This window comes from Bufo gargarizans, chromosome 9 (genome assembly GCF_014858855.1).
Source record: "Bufo gargarizans isolate SCDJY-AF-19 chromosome 9, ASM1485885v1, whole genome shotgun sequence".
In the NCBI taxonomy this organism is placed as follows: Eukaryota; Metazoa; Chordata; class Amphibia; order Anura; family Bufonidae; genus Bufo; species Bufo gargarizans.
Genome location: NC_058088.1, coordinates 40,645,023 through 40,662,549, shown reverse-complemented (window position 1 = coordinate 40,662,549; position 17,527 = coordinate 40,645,023). Strand labels below are relative to the sequence as shown.

At 45.1% G+C, this 17,527-nt stretch overlaps 1 protein-coding gene across 1 annotated transcript in view; it reads left to right on the top strand.

Moving 5' to 3' along the window:
* Nucleotides 1-17,527, top strand: part of GPC3 (glypican 3) — a 632,623-nt gene that overhangs the window by 349,540 nt on the left and 265,556 nt on the right. Inside the window, exon 5 of the mRNA XM_044268393.1 lies at nucleotides 13,917-14,042. Coding sequence (XP_044124328.1) covers nucleotides 13,917-14,042 — 126 coding nt within the window. The remainder of the gene's footprint in view (nucleotides 1-13,916; nucleotides 14,043-17,527) is intronic.

The window sequence follows — 17,527 nt, the reverse complement described above, 5'->3', positions numbered from 1 at the left end:
TTATAAGTTCAGCCAACTCAACATGCAAGCACAGCAGCTCAGAGCTCCAGTCTGGGAATTGTGTGTTTGCGGAGTGGCGCTAGTTTGGTCCGGCTCATGACAAAACCTATATGGCATTGTTCTTTGACATCAATGGTCTTTAGGTATGCTACGGCAGCAATTGCCTTGACTGAAGCATCGCAGAAGATATATAGTCTTTGCATCTTGACTTCAGTAGATGGCACGGAAGCATGTGGTTGTGCCACATGAAGGCTGGACAAAGCTTTGAGAGACTTCTTCCAAACTGTCCACAGGTCTTTTTTCTTCATGCGCAGCGGATCATCCCAATCAAACGTCTCTGTGGTGAAGTCTCTTAACATCATTTTGCCTTGGATATTAACAGGCTCTACGAATTCCAGAGGATCATGATATAAGCTGTTTATGGTGGACAGAACTCTTGTACGTGTAAAGGGCTTTTCTTCCTTACTGATTTGGAAGGGGAATGTGTCTGCCTTTAAATCCCAGAGCAAACCAAGGCTCTGCTGCATGGAAGGAAGTCGGTGCTAAGATCCAAGTCCTTTAGATCATTTAAATGGTCTTGGGGTGAAAACGCCTCCATTAACTCACAGCGATTTTGTGGAACCTCAAATTAGATAGGGCGAGCATTTCTTGGGCCCTTTTCAAGAGACTGATTGCGGTCTCGTTCGTGGGTGTGGATTTCAAGAAGTGGTCCACATAGAAATCCTTTTCCACAAAGGACCTGACATCCGAGCTATACTTTGCTTCACCCTCTTGGGCTGAATGTATGAGACCATAGATAGCGACTGCAGAGGAAGGACTGTTTCCAAAGATGTGCACTATTATTCAGTACTCTACAATGTCTTCATTGGGGTCATTGTTGCAGTACCAGAAGAACCTCAAGTAGTTTCTATGTTCTTCCTTGACGAGGAAGCAGTGGAACATCTGTTGTATGTCGCCATAAATGCTACGGAATCTCTACGGAAGCGGAGAAGTACCTCCAGAAGTCTGTTTTAGAGGTCTGGACCAGACAGTAAGACATCTTTTAGAGAGATGCCTTTGCACCTGGCGCTAGAGTCGAATACTACTCGTATCTGCCCTGATTTTTTAGGATGATACATGCCGAATATGGGTAAGTACCAACACTCCTCTGAGTCTTGTAGCGCGGGTGCCATTTCTGCATGGTTGTTCTGGAATATTCTTTCCATGAAGGTAAAGAAATGTTCTTTCGTCTCCAGTGTCCGCTGAAGTTTGTGCTTGAGGGAGATGAATCGACTGTAGACAAATTCTTTGTTAGGTAAGCGTTGTCTCTGGGGTTTAAATGGTAAAGGTGCGACCCAGCTTTTTGACTTGTCTTTTACAATTCCTTGATCCATGATATCTAAGAACAGCCTGTCTTCAATTGACATTGCGACCCTGTTGTCTTCTCTTGTCCTGTGGAAGACTGTGCACCCTAAGTGATCTTGCTTACCATCACAGGCGTGATCTTCACAGGAGGGATCTGTGAAAGGACAGGCACAGGAGCTCTTTGTGGCAATTCTTTTATCAGGAAACTGCTCTCACATGGCTGAAATAGGGAAGGACGTCCATTTTTAAGTGTATTGGTGAGCATACTGATGACTAAGGTCGACTTGTGCGCTCCTCCTATGACGACCCATCCTAGGTCAAGTCTCTGGGCGTATGGAGCATTTTGGGAACCGTTATTCTGTCCTCTAGCCTTATGAACTTGTAATATGTCTCTACCAAAGAATTCAGACTATCAGGGCTTCTGGGTCCAGTTCCAGTATCAGGTGAGCTATACGCTTCAGGTGGGGGTGGTATGCCACTACCTCTGGTGTAGGTATCTCAGACCGGTTGTCAGGAATGTGATTGCACTTCAGTATCATTGGCAGGGACAAGCAGGGGGATGGTACATTATGAACCTGTTTATAATGGGAACTATGCGTGATCAACGTCTCCTGTAGATTATAAGGGAGTTTTTGGGTAATCGGATTGACACCTCTGGCGGTGTCCAGGAAGGCTAGCCCTGGCAGATCTCCTTCTGCCTGAGCAACCTGTGCTTCTATCAGCAAGTCACTGAGTTCCCTGAGCTTCTGGTAACCCCTTCCCACTATTCTGGGAAAATTATCAATTCTCTTATATAAAGCATTTTCTATAGCTTCTATTGACCCATAACACTCATCAAGTCTTTCCCACACCATCTTTAGGCCTTTGCCCAGATAGTTTATGTTAATGTCTCTGATTCTTTTGGCATGTTTAGCAGACTCGCTTCCAAGCCACTTTACCAAGAGATCTAACTCCTCACTACAGGAAAGATCTAAGTCGTTTAAGGCGTTCTGGAAGGAGGCTCACCATGCCCTATAGTTCTCAGGGCGATCTGTGAACTTTATTAGTCCTTTGGTAACCAGCTTCCGTTTAGCAAAGAACTTAGCGAAGTCTATGGCCTGGTTAGCGTCAGTACTATCCGGTGTGCTGTTGTTATGCTGCGTGTGTGGTGTATCACTATACCTTTTAGAGGTTTCTGGCTTAGGGAAGTCTGTATAATACTGTTCTGACACGAAGGTTGTCCCTTTAATTCAAAGCGAAGTTTGTAGTTTTTGTTCTGTAGGACGGTAGTTGTGGTCAGCATTGCTTTGTCGTATACCGTCCTGCTCAATGTACTGCAGTTCAAGGTAGGATCTTTGACACTCTGTATAAGCTGGCTGATATACTGGATCATAGTCGTCATCTGTAGGGATGAGCGGACCCGTGAATGATCAGGTTCGCCGGGTTCGGCGGAACTTCAGGTCAAGGTTCGGGACCCGAACTTGACTCGAACCCGAACCCCATTGAAGTCAATAGGGACCCGAACTTTGGTGCACTAAAATGGCTGTAAAATAGTCATAGTAAGGGCTAGAGGGCTGCAAGAGGAAGCAAAATGGGGGTAAGAGCAGGACAATTGCCCTGCAAACAAATGTGGATAGGGAAATTACTTAAAATAGATAGAATAGAAAAACTAGGAGGCGGAGGTCAAAGTGGAGTAGGAGGTTGAGGAGGCAGTAGATGTGGCGGTGGTCAGCATTGCTTTGTCGTATCCCGTCCTGCTCAATGTACTACAGTTCAAGGTAGGATCTTTGACACTCTGTATAAAGATCTGTATAAAGACAGTTTTTTTTTTGTTTTTTTTTTTTAATTTATTTATTTTTTATAAATTTAGAAAGGCCCTAAAACATTGGGAAATGGAAAAGAGAACGCAAAGAGAAAGTGTGCTGGAGTATAACAATAATAATAAAATGTATTTATATAGCGCCACCATATTCCGCAGCGCTTTACAAATTCATAGGGTTCATGTTCGAAAGAAAACTAACTGGCTAATATGCAACTGAAACACTAGAAATCAGGGCCCTGCTTGCAAGAGCTTACAATCTATGAGGAATTGGGGGTGACACATAAGGTAGTTAATTGTGATAAGTAGGATTTGAGCCATTATTGAACTGACAGGAGTGGTGCCGGACAATCTACTTCGGGTTTGGGACTACTAGAGGATCGAGTTCAGGCCAGAGCAGTTGGTGGGGGGAGGTTTAGTCGAGGAATAGTCAGTTTAGGTAGCTTGATAAGCCTGCCTGAAAAGATGTGTTTTTAAGGCACGTTTGAAGGTGGAGAAGTTGTGAATTGACCTAGTATTCCAGGGCAGAGTATTCCAAAGAGTAGGTGCAGCTCGATAAAAATCTTGAAGATGGGAGTGAGAAGTACAAAATTATGGAGGTTATTATTCTTAGGTCGCTAACAGAACGGAGAGCATGAGTAGGGTGGTAGATGGAGATGTATGGAGGTGCGGCACTGTGGTGGACAGCTTTGTGGGTGTGGGTGAGAAGTTTGAACCATCATCGGTAAAGCAGTGGTCGAGTGCAAAGGTTTCCATACCAGCGACCACGGAGAGGACATCTTTTGAACCATCCAGGTTCCAACAACTGGTAAAACAGCATATAACTATACGAAACATCCGAGTGATATAATCGAACGATTTTTTGCAAATAGACTCCCACATAGCAAACTAAGAGGTCTCATTCATTTGGAGTACTCCTATTATATAGATGTATGCATGAGCTCCGCTTTGTATTTATCTATATATTCATGCTGATAATTTGACATGTAATTAGGTTATGTCTAAATATTTTAATATTTTAGTGGCGAAATAAATTATATGTATGCAAAAATACTGTGAGCCAGCCTGATTGATTCATTAACAAATCTACTGATAGTCTGTCCGATGGGGGCTGTATAAAGGGAGAAGAGTCGAGAACCTAGTACTGAGCCCTGAGGAATGCCGACATCAAGAGGAAGAGGAGAAGAAGAAGAGCCAGCAAATGATACACTAAAGGAGCGACCAGAGAGATAGGAAGAGAACCAAGAGAGAGCAGTGTCCTTAAGGCCAATTGAGTGGAGCATGGTGAGGAGGAGTTTATGGTCTACGGTATAAAACGCTGCAGAGAGATCCAGCAGAATCAATAGCGAATAGTCACCATTTCTTTTTGCTGTTAGGAGACCATTAGACACTTTAGCAAGGGCAGTTTCTGTAGAGTGAAGAGGGTAAAAGGCAGATTGTAAGGGGTCAAAAAGAGAGTTTGCAGAGAGATAGCTTATTAAGCTGGGTGCAGTCGGTATACTTGTCTATTAAGCACAAAGTATGGACAAGTCCTGTGGGATCCATGCCTGGGTAATTGTAATGAACGTGAGCTTGTCTACGTTGGCTGTGGGCAGGCGGCTGCTCTTGTCTGTGATCACCCCCCCCCCCCTGCCGTGCTAAACACACGTTCAGACAATACACTGGCAGCAGGGCAGGCCAGAACCTTCAAGGCGTAAATGGAAAGCTCAGACCATGTGCCTAACTTGGAGACCCAGAAGTTGAATGGGGAAGACCCATCAGTCAGTACGTGTAGGCATGTGCACATGTACTGTTCCACCATGTTGCTGAAATGCTGCCTCCTTCTAAGATGTTACATATCAGATGGTGGTGCTGGTTGTTGTGGCGTGCTGACAAAGCTTTTCCACATTTCAGCCATGCTAACCCTGCCTTCTGAGGTGCTAGCGGTGCCCGAGCTGCGTTGGCAACTTCTTCCTCCTCCTCTGCTTATGCCTTGTGCTTCCACTGAGCCCCCGCTGTCAGGAATGCCATCAGCAGCGCGTCTACCAGTGTGCTCTTGTACTTGCGCATCTTCCGATCACATTCCAATGACGGAATTAAGGACGGCATGTTGTCCTTGTAGCGGGGATACAGCAGGGTGGCCATCCAGTAATCCGCACTGGTTAGAATGTGGGCAAATTGGCGGTTGTTGCGCAGGCACTGCAGCATGTAGTCGCTCATGTGTTCTAGGCTGCCCAGAGGCAATGACAAGCTGTTCTCTGTGGGAGGTGTATCACCTGTGTCCTCTGTACCCCCCAGCCGCGCTCCAGTGATGCCCATGAGCTGCTTTGGGTGCCACCCTGCTGTGAACATGGTTCCTCCTCCTTATCCTCCTCGTCATCTTTCAGAACTGTGTCCTGGCTGGACAGTTGTGTACCTGGCCTCTGTTGGTGCAGGAACCCACACTCTGAGCCACTTGTGAATGACTGGCCTGATAACCGTGGAAATTATCCCTTTTCCTCCTGTGCCACATCCTCTTCCATCATCGCCCGAAGTGTTTTTTCAAGGAGACATAGGATTGGGATAGTAATGCTGAGGAGGGCGTCATCGGCACTGGCCATGTTGGTGGAGTACACAAAACAGCGCAACATGGCACACACGTCCGGCATAGAGGCCCACTCGTTGGTGGTGAAGTGACTCACCCGTGCTTGCTGCAGCTCAAACTCCACTATCGCCTGCTGCTGCTCACACAGTCTCTCCAGCATGTGTAAGGTGGAGTTCCACCTTGTGGGTACGTCGCATGTGAGGCGGTGAGCGGGAAGGCCGAAGTTAAGCTGTAGCACAGACAGACGAGCAGCAGCAGGGTAAGAATGCCGAAAGCGCGCACAGACGGCCCACACTTTCTGCAGCAGCTCTGACATATCAGGGTCATTTTTCAGAAACCTCTGAACCTCTGCACCACCAAATTCAGCGCATGTGCCAGGAAAGGGATGTGCATCAAACTGGCTAGGCCCAGAGTTGCTACGAGATTTTGCCTGTTATCGCATACCATCAGGCCGGGCTTGAGGCTCCGTCCACAGCTCATGCGCATTGTGGGCTTTTCCCCCCAAACAGATGAGTTTCAAAACAGCCTGCTGTCGTTTCCCCCTGGCTGTGCTGAAGTTGGTGGTGCAGGTGTTACACTGACCGGATGAGGAGGCGGTAGAAGAGGAAGTGGAGTAGGAGGAGGAGGCAACAGGAAGAAAATGTCCTGCAATCCTCGGTGGCGGAAGGACATGCTCCAAACTGCCATCCGCCTCGGGTCTACCATTTACCCAGTGTGCAGTTAGAGAGATATAACGTCCCTGCCCATGCTTACTGGTCCACGTATCAGTGGTTAAGTGGACCTTGCCTCAGATGGCATTGCGCAGCGCACACCTGATTTTGTCTGCCACTTGGTTGTGCAGGGCAGAGATGGCTCACCTGGAAAAGTAGTGGCGGCTGAGAACCACGTACTGTGGGACAGCCACCACCATAAGGTTTTTAAAAGTCTCAGTTTACACCAGACGGAATGACAGCATTTCAAAGGCCAATAATTTTGAAATGCTGGCATTCAGGGTGAGGGATCACTGGTGGGTAGGGGAGTACTTCCTCTTTCTCTCCAGTTTTTGGCAGATGGACAGCTGAATGCCTCCATGGGACAGTGTGGAGATGCTTAGTGATGGTGGTGGAGGTGGGGGTATTGCTGCCACATCCTATGTTTGTGGGGTGGCAGATGCCTCTGTTACTCCAGAGGGGGAGGAAGAGGCCGAGATCACAGCAGAAGAGGGAGCAGGTGGAGCCTAAGATCTTTTGTGGATTTTGATCGGTGTACTCCACTGTCGCTCGTGCTTTGCATTAAGATGCCTGGTCATGCAGGTGGTGCTCAGGTTTAGAACATTTATACCTCGCTTCAGGCACCGATTGCACAGCGTGCATCCACTCGCATTTTGTCGTCAGCACATTGTCTGAAGAACTGCCACGCCAGGGAACTCCTTGGAGCTGGCTTTGGTGTGCTCAGTCCCTGGGTGCGGTGGGCAGTAGCAGGAACACTGGCTAGGGGACGTCTACTCTGCTTTTGCACCCTGCTCCCTCTTTTGCTGTGTGGCTGGCGGTGTAAGACCACCACCTCTTCTTCCGAACTGCACACGTCACTCGCATGACTTTGATTCCATGTGGGGTCTAGGACCTCATCATCCTCCACATCGATGATCTTCCACCCACTCTTCACCCCTGCCCTCCTTGCCGGACTGCACACTGCAGAAAGCCATAGCAGTTGGCACCTGTGTTTCGTCAACATCAGAGACGTGCTGCGGTGGTCCTCCCATGTCCACATCATGAAACATAAGTGGTTCGTCATCAGTGCACTCAATCTCTTCCACTTCTGGGGCAGGGCTAGGTGGATGGTCCACGGAAACCCTGCCAGCAGAGTCATCAAAAGGCATAAGAGACTGCTGCATGACTTGGGGCTCAGATTGATTGGCTGAGTTGCAAGGGGGTGAAGTGAAAGACAGATGCCCATGGGCTGCAGTTGTCAACTCTGCGCTTCCAGCAGGGGACCGGGTGGGAGACAATGTGAAGGAACTGGAGGCACTGTCAGCCACCCAATCTACTACCGCCTCTACTTGTTCTGGCCTCACCATTCGTACACTGGTATTCGGGCCTACAAAATAACGCTGAAAGTTCTGTCGCCTACGTGTACCTGAGGAATGTGTTTCATTGGGCGTGTAGCTGGCACAGATTGACCAAATCCTCTCCCTGCAACAGGAGCTCCACTAACAGCACCAGCACCACGACCGGGGCCACGTCCCTTATTTGATGCTCTCCTCATTCTTTGAGGTCACCCACTGAACTAATGGATTAACTAGATTTCCTTGCCACGTATGTAGTGTAGGTGTACCTCACACCCCAAATAGGTATATGTCACCTATTGAACTAACAGACAGATTAACTATATTAATTTCCCTGTCATGGACGCAGTGCAGGTGTACCTCACACAAAAAATGGGTATTTGTCACCCACCGAACTAATAGGTGGATTAACTATATTAATTTCCCTGTCACAGATGCAGTGCAGGCGTACCTCACACCAAAAATGGGTATATGTCACCCACCAAACTAACAGACAGATTAACTATATTAATTTCCCTATCACGGATGCAGTGCAGGGGTACCTCACACAAAAAATGGGTATATGTCACCCACAGATCTAACAGACGGATTAACTATATTAATTTCCCTGTCACGGATCCAGTGCAGGTGTACCTCACACCAAAAATGGGTAAATGTCACCCACCGAACTAACAGACAGATTAACTATTATATTTTTGTGTCGGGGTACAAAGATGGTGCATTGCACCTACAACAAAGATCACTATAGGTCATCCACAGAATAATAGCCAGATGAGATTCCTAACACTCTCCCTCACTTCAGCTGCCTGCTTCCTGTCCTTGCACTACTGAGAGCTGATGGGCAGTGCTACATGTGATTCAGCTTGTATAGAGGCTGGGTCACATGATGCACCAGCCAATCACAGCCATGCCATTACTAGGCATGGCTGTGATGACTTCTAAGTGCCCACAGCTTAAAAGCTTGCTGATTGGCTTCCCTGCAGCCTTTCAACATGCTTTATTAAATGCCCTAACACCAAACTCGAACCCAAACTTTTTCTGCAAAACATCTTGGGATGCTGATGGACGTATTCTGAGACACGCTGTGTTGGATCTTGTTCATCTAGGTCTGGCCCAAGTACTGTACTTTGCTGTGTTTCTCGGATTTGGGGAACTCCAAGGCTTCTAGGAACTCTGCTTTGGCTACTGAGGCTGCTGCTTCTTTCTCTGCGGTGAGTTTTTCCAGTGACACTTGCAGGCGTACTCTCTCCTTTTCCATTGAAGCTTGGTAGCGTACTATCTTCTTCCAGTGACGCTTGACTGTATACTCTCTCTTTTTCCAGTGATGCTTGCAGGCATGCTCTCTCTCTTTTTCTTGATCTGCTTGCCTTAGCTTTAGGCTACATTCACACGTCAGTATTTTTCTATATCCCGAATTTCGGTCCGTTTTTTGCGGATCCGTTGTTCCTGAAAATGTTTCCGTATGTCATCCGTTTTTTGCGGATCCGCAAAAAACTGAAACATGTATAAATTTCAATAAGCAAATAAAGTTGTTTGGATTTCTTTGAAAAAAAATTGAAAAAAAAAAGTTTCTGTTTGCAGGATTTAATTTCCAGGAACGGAATCCGCATAAAATGGATGACATACGTAATGACATACGAATGTCTTCCGTTTTTTGTGGATCCATTGACTTTGTATTGTACCATGATCCGATTTTTGCGGAAAAGAATAGGACATGTTTTATATTTTTTCAGACATGCGGAACGGAACAACGGAAACGGACAGCACACATTGTGCTGTCCAATTTTTTTCAGGACCCATTGAAAATGAATGGGTCCAGATCTGGTCCAGATCTGTTCCGCAAAAAACGGAACAGATCAGGAAAGAAAAAACGGGGATGTGAATGGACCCTTAGTTGCATCTCTTGTGCGGCAAAGGAAGACCTTACTTTTGCTGCCTCAGCTTCTGCACGGGGCGAGAGCAGCAATTTATTTTATTATGGACTTGCTAGAGCAGCTTGCTCGTGACCTGGTCCTGAACAATGATGCTAGGCTAGTGGACATTGTGTGCCTGTTTGCTGGCTGCTTAATCTCTCTGGGTGGACTCAGTCTATGTAGAAACAGACTTCAGCATGGTCTGGATCGTGCTGCACTTGCTGGGGGCTGCACTCTCACTTCTTGTGACTGTATGGCAGCCGCTGCAACCTTGTACGCAGGACCGCGCGTGTGTGTATAGTCAGATTCACTATCGCTGGTGACTAGCATCTGTTTTACTATTCTGTCTTCATACACGTTCACACAGTGTGCAGTCTTACATTCAGCATAAATCATCCCTGTCTTCCAAATGAGAGAACTATTTTTTGTAGTCTAACTTGTTTATTGGTTATCAGATGGTACATATGTGATTGATTGATTGATTATATACGATTGATTGGTAAAACTACAAGAATACAAATAACATGTATAAGTATTAAGCATAGCGTAGAATGTTCCATAACATTACATTAACACTGAAGCACATGGTAAAATGGCTGCCTGTACATAAGATTGCATGGCTAGCTAACAGTAACAACAACTCCCTGAGTAACAATTACAACTAGCTGAACAGCTCTTCAACACACAATCCCTGAAACAAAGGTAGATCTCTCACCAGATATGCTTTTACAAGGATGTTGGAGTTTGAGAAGGAGAAATTCATAGGACAGCTCTGCTGATGTGTCCTGGAGACTGGAGACTTATCTTTCCCAGGATGCTTTGCACTTCCACAATGCAGTGCGCCACCCACAATGCAGTAGTACTGTAACAGGCAAACAAAGTGTAATACAATTTAAGACCGCAAGATGGTGCCATAACCACACTAAACACTTCAGAATTACCCTGACCCTGGCAGAATGAACTAGAATCATTTTCTAACCCTGCTGGGCAGAACAAAAACAATGCCTTTCCTTTCAAAGTTTATCCAGACAATGTGTGCAGATAGATACAGTGATGATAGATCTATAATAATGGCCGTTCTCTCTTTGTGTATACTCACTTCTCCAATGTTTGGCCAAATGCCCGATATTTATTTTCTATGCAGCTAATTAGTTAATATCTAGCAGCTGCTCAGTCTCCTGCCTTCTGCTGTGATATACTGTACAACTATCTGATAAAAAAGTTAAGGTCCATTTTTGCGCAAAATCTTTCATTTGACATATTACAGGCACATGAAGATAGTATTGATAAAGGTATGGTTGTTCAGACCTAAAATGACCACTCCTATTGGCCACTCTAGGCTTCACTTTAGGGGAGACTTTGGGGTTCATTCATTAAAGACTGCTGTTTCACTAGCGTTCTCAGCAAAAAAAAAAAAACAGCTGAAGGAAGACCTGACTAATTTTTTGGGCGTACGTCTCTTAATAAATTAGTTGCATCTTCTCCTGTCCTTGTGCCATCAGCTGCTGTTAGATGACGGCTCCTCATTCTAGTTCTAAAGCTCAGGATCTACCAGGGCTTGTAGGAAGACCTGCTGATCTGGAGGCAAGAAGGTAGATGATACTTAGAGGGGAGATGATACCTATCAGGACAGGGGTGTTATGCCTGGAGGGCAAAGTCTTACTTGGGGATGGGAGATGAGAAGTTAAACCTGGAAGATGGGATTGTATGTGCAGGGGGAATGAGTGATTATACATAGGTGAAGTGACATCTTTGTGGAGAAGATGGAACCTCAAGGACGGCAGAGGGGAAGATGATACCTGGTAAGAGGAGGGGGAGGTTGATATCAGGAGAGGGAAGAGAGTAATACTGGAGGAGTGGTTACCTAAAGGGTAATGGCTCGTTCACATGGCGGAATTTGCCAGCAGAATTTTGATGTGTACACTAAAATTTCTGAGGTGGCCATGTGGTGTCTGCCTCCCATTATTTTAAATGGGAAGCAGCGCTGCAGTTCTCGGGCCAGCAGTTTAAAGGTGCGATCTCACCCAGCAGAAACAAAGTAGTAGGTCCAGCACTCGGATCTTGGATAAAACCATACATTTTTTATTTCAAATCTCCCAACACCAGTCAACGCGTTTCGGACTGTAGTCAGTCCTTATTCATGACATCAAGAAGACCTCACCAAGAAGGGACAGGCTCTGCCTGAAGCCATGAAGGGTATCCTCAGTTCAGCTTCATTCAAGCGTCAAAATCCACAGTGTGAATGTACCCAGGGGAGATAATATCTGAAAAAGGGGATGTAGGAAATTACATTGCGAGAGGCAAAAACCTGGAGGAGGTGATTCCTGAAGGGAGGAGACAACACCTGGAAAGTGTGGGGGGGATACACAAAGAATAGTGATACTTGGAGTGAATATGATGATATCAGAAAGAAGGGGGATGATCCCTGGTGGGGGGAGATGATGCTTGGAGGATGACAGAAGAGGTATATTACCTGGAGAGAGAAAATCAATCATATATTGGGGAGAGGTAAAGATGTCTGCTTTGGCTCTGTTACTTGTTACTAGGGCACTGCACTCATACTAGAACAAAGAAGACTCTATGATCATGGTGCTAGAGTAATACATTTGTGTGTCAAGGGCAGTATGAGGGCTGTTAGATATACACTTTTGCTTCCTAGGTTTCTTCTTTTTATGTTTTTCCTACATCAATTGTGCAGGGAAATAGGAAGGGGGGCACCAAAAATAAAAATCTTGTATGGGGCGCTATCAACCCTAGACCGGTCCTGTATCTCTGTACATGGGTAATGCACAAAATGATGTCACAGAACAGGAATAATAAACATGGTGATGTCACAGCTAGTGACTAAGGACCACATTGATGTCACAGCACAGATACAGTCTCATAATGCAAAGAGTGCACACACTGAGGCCACACTACAGAGTCCTGCAGTGATATCACACTACTGGTATAATTAATGCAATGATGTCACAGCACAGGAGTAATAAACACTGTGCAAAAGGTAAAACATAATGCAGAAAGTGATGTCAAGGTACAGGCCGAACAAACTGTGATGTCACAATACAGAGAACAAAGTCAGATCCCATCATTGGCTACATCTGTATGATAAATGAGCTCGCTATTAGTCTGCATACTCCGGGGTTTTGTTTCTTATTGAAGAGACACAGCAGTATATGGCAGTTCTCCCTGGGAAAATGCAAATAAAATCATTCCAGCCAAACCAGAGAAAACCCCACTATAGACAATACTGTTTTGGGGGTTCTTGGTGCTCATCAGTAAAGAGCAAAGTACTGGTTGACTGGATGAGATGCTTTAGATGCAGTTCAGGATGGAAAGGGGCTACTGTCTCTAGTTTGGCTGGTATGCCATTATTTTCTTAAATATTTTCTTTTGTGCTTTGCCTGAAAAATAAGCCTGTGTACACTGCTGCAGTGTCTCTTCGATGAGAAGCAGTACTGCATCTAAAGCTTCTTATCCATCCAACCTGTACCCTGCTCTGTGCTGGTGAGGGGCAAGAACCCTGAAACAGTGTTGTCTACAAAGTGGTGTCTACATGGGCGTAACTATAGGGGGTGCAGAGGCAGCAGTCACTACAGGGTCCAGGAGCCACCGACATAATAGAAAGCGCATGCTGGTCAAGCTACACCTGTGGCTGGAGGGAAGGGGTTTGGTCAAGAATTTGGCATGGGGGAGGGGGGGGGGGGGTGTCTCAGGCAGTACAAAGGCTATGTGATTCCCTGCCCCTGGCCACAAAGCACTGAGGGAAGGGGGCCTAAGTTGAACTCTTGCACCAGGGCCCATGAGCCTTTAGCTACGCCCCTGCATCCAACCTGTACCCTGCTCAGTGCTGATGAGGGGCAAGAACCCCGAAACAGAGGGGTGTCTATGGTTTGACTGATATAAGTTAATTTGTATACTTAAAGACTTGAAATACAGTAACATAACATTTTCACACCACAGAAGAAGTAGGGTAGTGCCCAAGGACCCATGGCCAGAGGGGCTCACCACCAAGACGACTCTCCTTAAAGTGCAGATCCTGGAAATTTAAAAAAAATTGCAAGGTATAAGTGATCCACAAATGCAGTTTTAATGCCCAAGAGTCGGTCATAGTCCCATACCATAGCGTGCATGCATTTATTCCAAATTAATAAATCATAAAACTTCCCTAAAGACAGATCACACTAGGGTCTCTTTAATGGCCTCATTGAGCATCTGCTAACATGACATTGCTAACTGTGTTTGTTGTTCTTCCAGGGAGTTTATAATGAAGCTGAAAGCCTATAGTCATTTTTATGGCAGTCTGCCTGCCCTCGTCTGTCGTCATCCCACTGTAGCTGAAAATGACACATCCTGCTGGAACGGACAGGAGATAGTTGCAAGGTAATTATTTGCTATGCTGGGTATCTTTATTGCCCTATATATGTCATGCTTTTTTGTTGTAGACAATGCACTGGTTCCGTGAAATCGCTTGATAATGACACACATTAATTTTGCTTTTATTGTTCTCTTCCTTTTAATTTTCTGTAATACTATTTTGCTACTTGCTCTTAGCAAATCACCATTTTACCATTAACCGTATTGTATGCTCTGTCAGCAGGTGGGTGCACAGGCACTAATTAAGGGCTGCATGTAGGACTGTAGAATTGTAGAAAGAGGGAGAAAACGTTTTAAAGGGTTCATCTCATGATGTAAATCATGAAACTCCGACATTGTAAAGTATATGACAATCTCCTTCATACAAAGCTAGAACCAGAGAACCAGCCCTTAACTTCACATGGAGCCAGAGGTCATCCCATTCATTGCTCCGACTGCTCTGCTAGGTTTATTTCAAGCTGGCAGCTCAGGGGGTGTGTCCTTTCTCAAGGGCATATTCTTTCTCCTGCAGCTCTCTCTCTCTCTCTATTACTTCTCAGGCAGTGTGTCCTTTCTGCTACAGCTCTCTCTCTCCCTTTGACTGTCACAGCGTCTAACTGAAGAAAGGACTAATAGCAGTTGAAGGCTGGATAAAGAAATAAGGAAAAGCGCGAACAACAGATTTTGTTGAATAACTCAGTGGCTACACTAAATTTTTAATATCATGCAATCACAAAAATATTCACATCCTGGTGCTGCTTTGAAAAAATGTGAAATAGTTCATGGACCAACCCTTTTATCAAAAAGTTAAAGTTTGTAAAACCATTAAATTACAGTCAGAGGTTCCTCTACAGTACATGCAATATACTGTATATAGTCATTCAGAAAAAAATAACGAACCCAGACAAAATGTTGGTTGCTGCAAAACTCGGCATGCAGTTATGTCAGGTAGATATGTAAATTACAGGTGTGGTCTGATTAGACACTGGGTCTTGCCACGAGAGGATATAAAAGTGCAACCCCACTGCTCTATAAAAAGGCTTTCAGAGGCTACTTTTGGGTAGTGCACCTCTTGGTGAGAGATGAATGACTGCTAGAAATGCCTCTAGGATGCACTTGAAGACATTTTGCCCAGTTGACAGACTTTGAGAGGGGGCACATCATCGGACAGAGAGAAGCAGGATGGTTGTTTTGACGAATTGCCCGCCATCTCTGTACACTGACAATAAGCATTCAGCATTTTTCAGTCATCTCTGTTGTAGAGTATTTTTACCCTTTTTTGTAACGCTTTAGTCATTAGCAAAGTAGATCAGTAGTTAGAATGGTTGCCTTACAGCGCTGGGGCCCTGGGTTTGAATATGATCACACGCAACATCCAAATAGAATTTATATGTTCTCCTTATGTTTGCATGTGTGCCCTCTTGATTGTTCTCCTTCCATGTTCTGAAATATGCTGACAGGTTGATTGGCCTCCTACGAAATTGGTCCTTATATGTGCTTGAATTTTGATTGTGAGCACCACTAAGGACAGAAACTGATGTGTGATGATGTGTGTACAGCACCGCAGAATATGTTGGTGCTATATCACCATAAATATTGAAATTACCCTCCTCTGAATAAAAGCTTACCCTTGTGAAGTCTGGCACATTTCTGCAGTGGGCAGTGTGGGTCATTAGTGACACCTAGTGGACATTACTAGAGTTGACTTTTTATTCTTTAAAATGTCTCAGTTCATTGCCAGCAGCGGACTTGAATGATGATTTCTCTTTGAACACAGCACTCTTATGTCTCTTTAAGAACATTGGTAATATTGCTGCTAATCCTATGACACTAGCCAGACCTACATGCAGCGTTCTTGCAGGCTTACACATCACCTTGTCTATGTTGTTCATTTGTGTGTTAGTCTCATCCTGCATTATGCAAATATTCAGATCTGTTTGACCTTCAGTGCATATGAGAAAAAACTTTCTGTTTAATGACTGTTACATTATCCATAGAGAAGGCTGAAATTATATACTTCAGTTCTGTTTCATTCTTCATATTTGAGTCGTATATATTCCCAGCACTATTAGGGAAGAGTCAGCTGAAGTATATATCAGCGTCTCCTCGGTGAGGAACCTTAGGTATTAATTAACCTGTACTTACAAAGCTGACCTAAACACTACAGGGACGACAAGGTGTCAGCAGATCATTTTTAAAAATTACTCATGCATCAAGGATATGCGTCCATTAATATGAATGACCAGGCTCGAGGCGGTGTGCGACCTCTATTTGTCCAACTGAAGGATCGGTTTGGGGATGTTTTTCATCGAATTTAATGTGCATTTAAAGTTAGATTTTTCACATTTTAATAGAATTTAATAGCGTCCCAAGAACTCATCCTTAAATCAGTTGGAGACATCTTTTTAGTATTCAGCAGAATTATAAAGCATGGGCTGCATTTTTAGAGGTTATAGGCTTCCCTAGAAATACTCCAGACGCGCTGGTTTCTTATATCATGACCCCAATTACCACGCCATATGCGACTTAAGCCTCAATGACACGTCAGTGTTCCACGGACTCGTGCTGTACATGTTCTCCACGGACGGCACACACACCCGTTCATTTTAATGTGTGTATTCACACAAGTGTTTTATCACGGTCTGTAGGTCCGTGTTTTTTTTAGCACGGATGCATGCTCTGTTTTGTCAGTGTTCACAGATCCATCACGCCCATTATAGTCTGCCATCCATGTTTCATCCGTGTTTCACGGATCATTAGGAAGAGATGCTTTGAAAATAATTTTTGAGCCGTGCAGGGTCAGTGAAACATGGATGACGGCAAAAAACGGACACATGGACCCAATATGGATCCTTCACAGATGCATGACCTTTTCAAGGATTTGGGCACGGATGTGTGAATGAGACTTTAAATGGATGCAAACACAAAAATCCGTTTTTTTGTTTTGTTTTGCCTAAAGCAAGACTATCACCAGGGGAGATCCCTTTAATGTTCTCTCTGTCCAGTAGTTTTAATCATTTTACATTTTTGGTGACCAGGACTTCTGACTTAGCTAGCGATAATTATACGACCCATTAAAGGGAATCTATCACCAGGAAATTCGCTGATAAACTAGGCACAATGTCTTGCTCAGCTGAGTTTCATTGTGATAATACCTAGCAATCCATTGCTTCATTCTGGGGAAAAAGTACATTTAACCACCTCCAGTCCCCCCATAGACTATAAATGTCCAGGAGGTGGTTCTATATTTCTGAATAGACATTCCAGAACGTCCGTTCAGAAACTGCAGCTGCACGCTAATCTTGCAGCTGCTGATCGGGTTGCCCACTGTCAGTGACAGCAGGGCAACCCAGAGAGAAGGCAGGGACAGTGCCCAGGTGTCCCTGCCTTCTGGATCGCTGCTATGCGCTTCCTGTTCCGGCCCGGCGGTCATGTGACCGCCGGGACCAGAGAGTGCAGGAGCTGTGTGAGGTCTTTCACAGACCTCGATCAGCCCTGCACTGAGGCTGTAC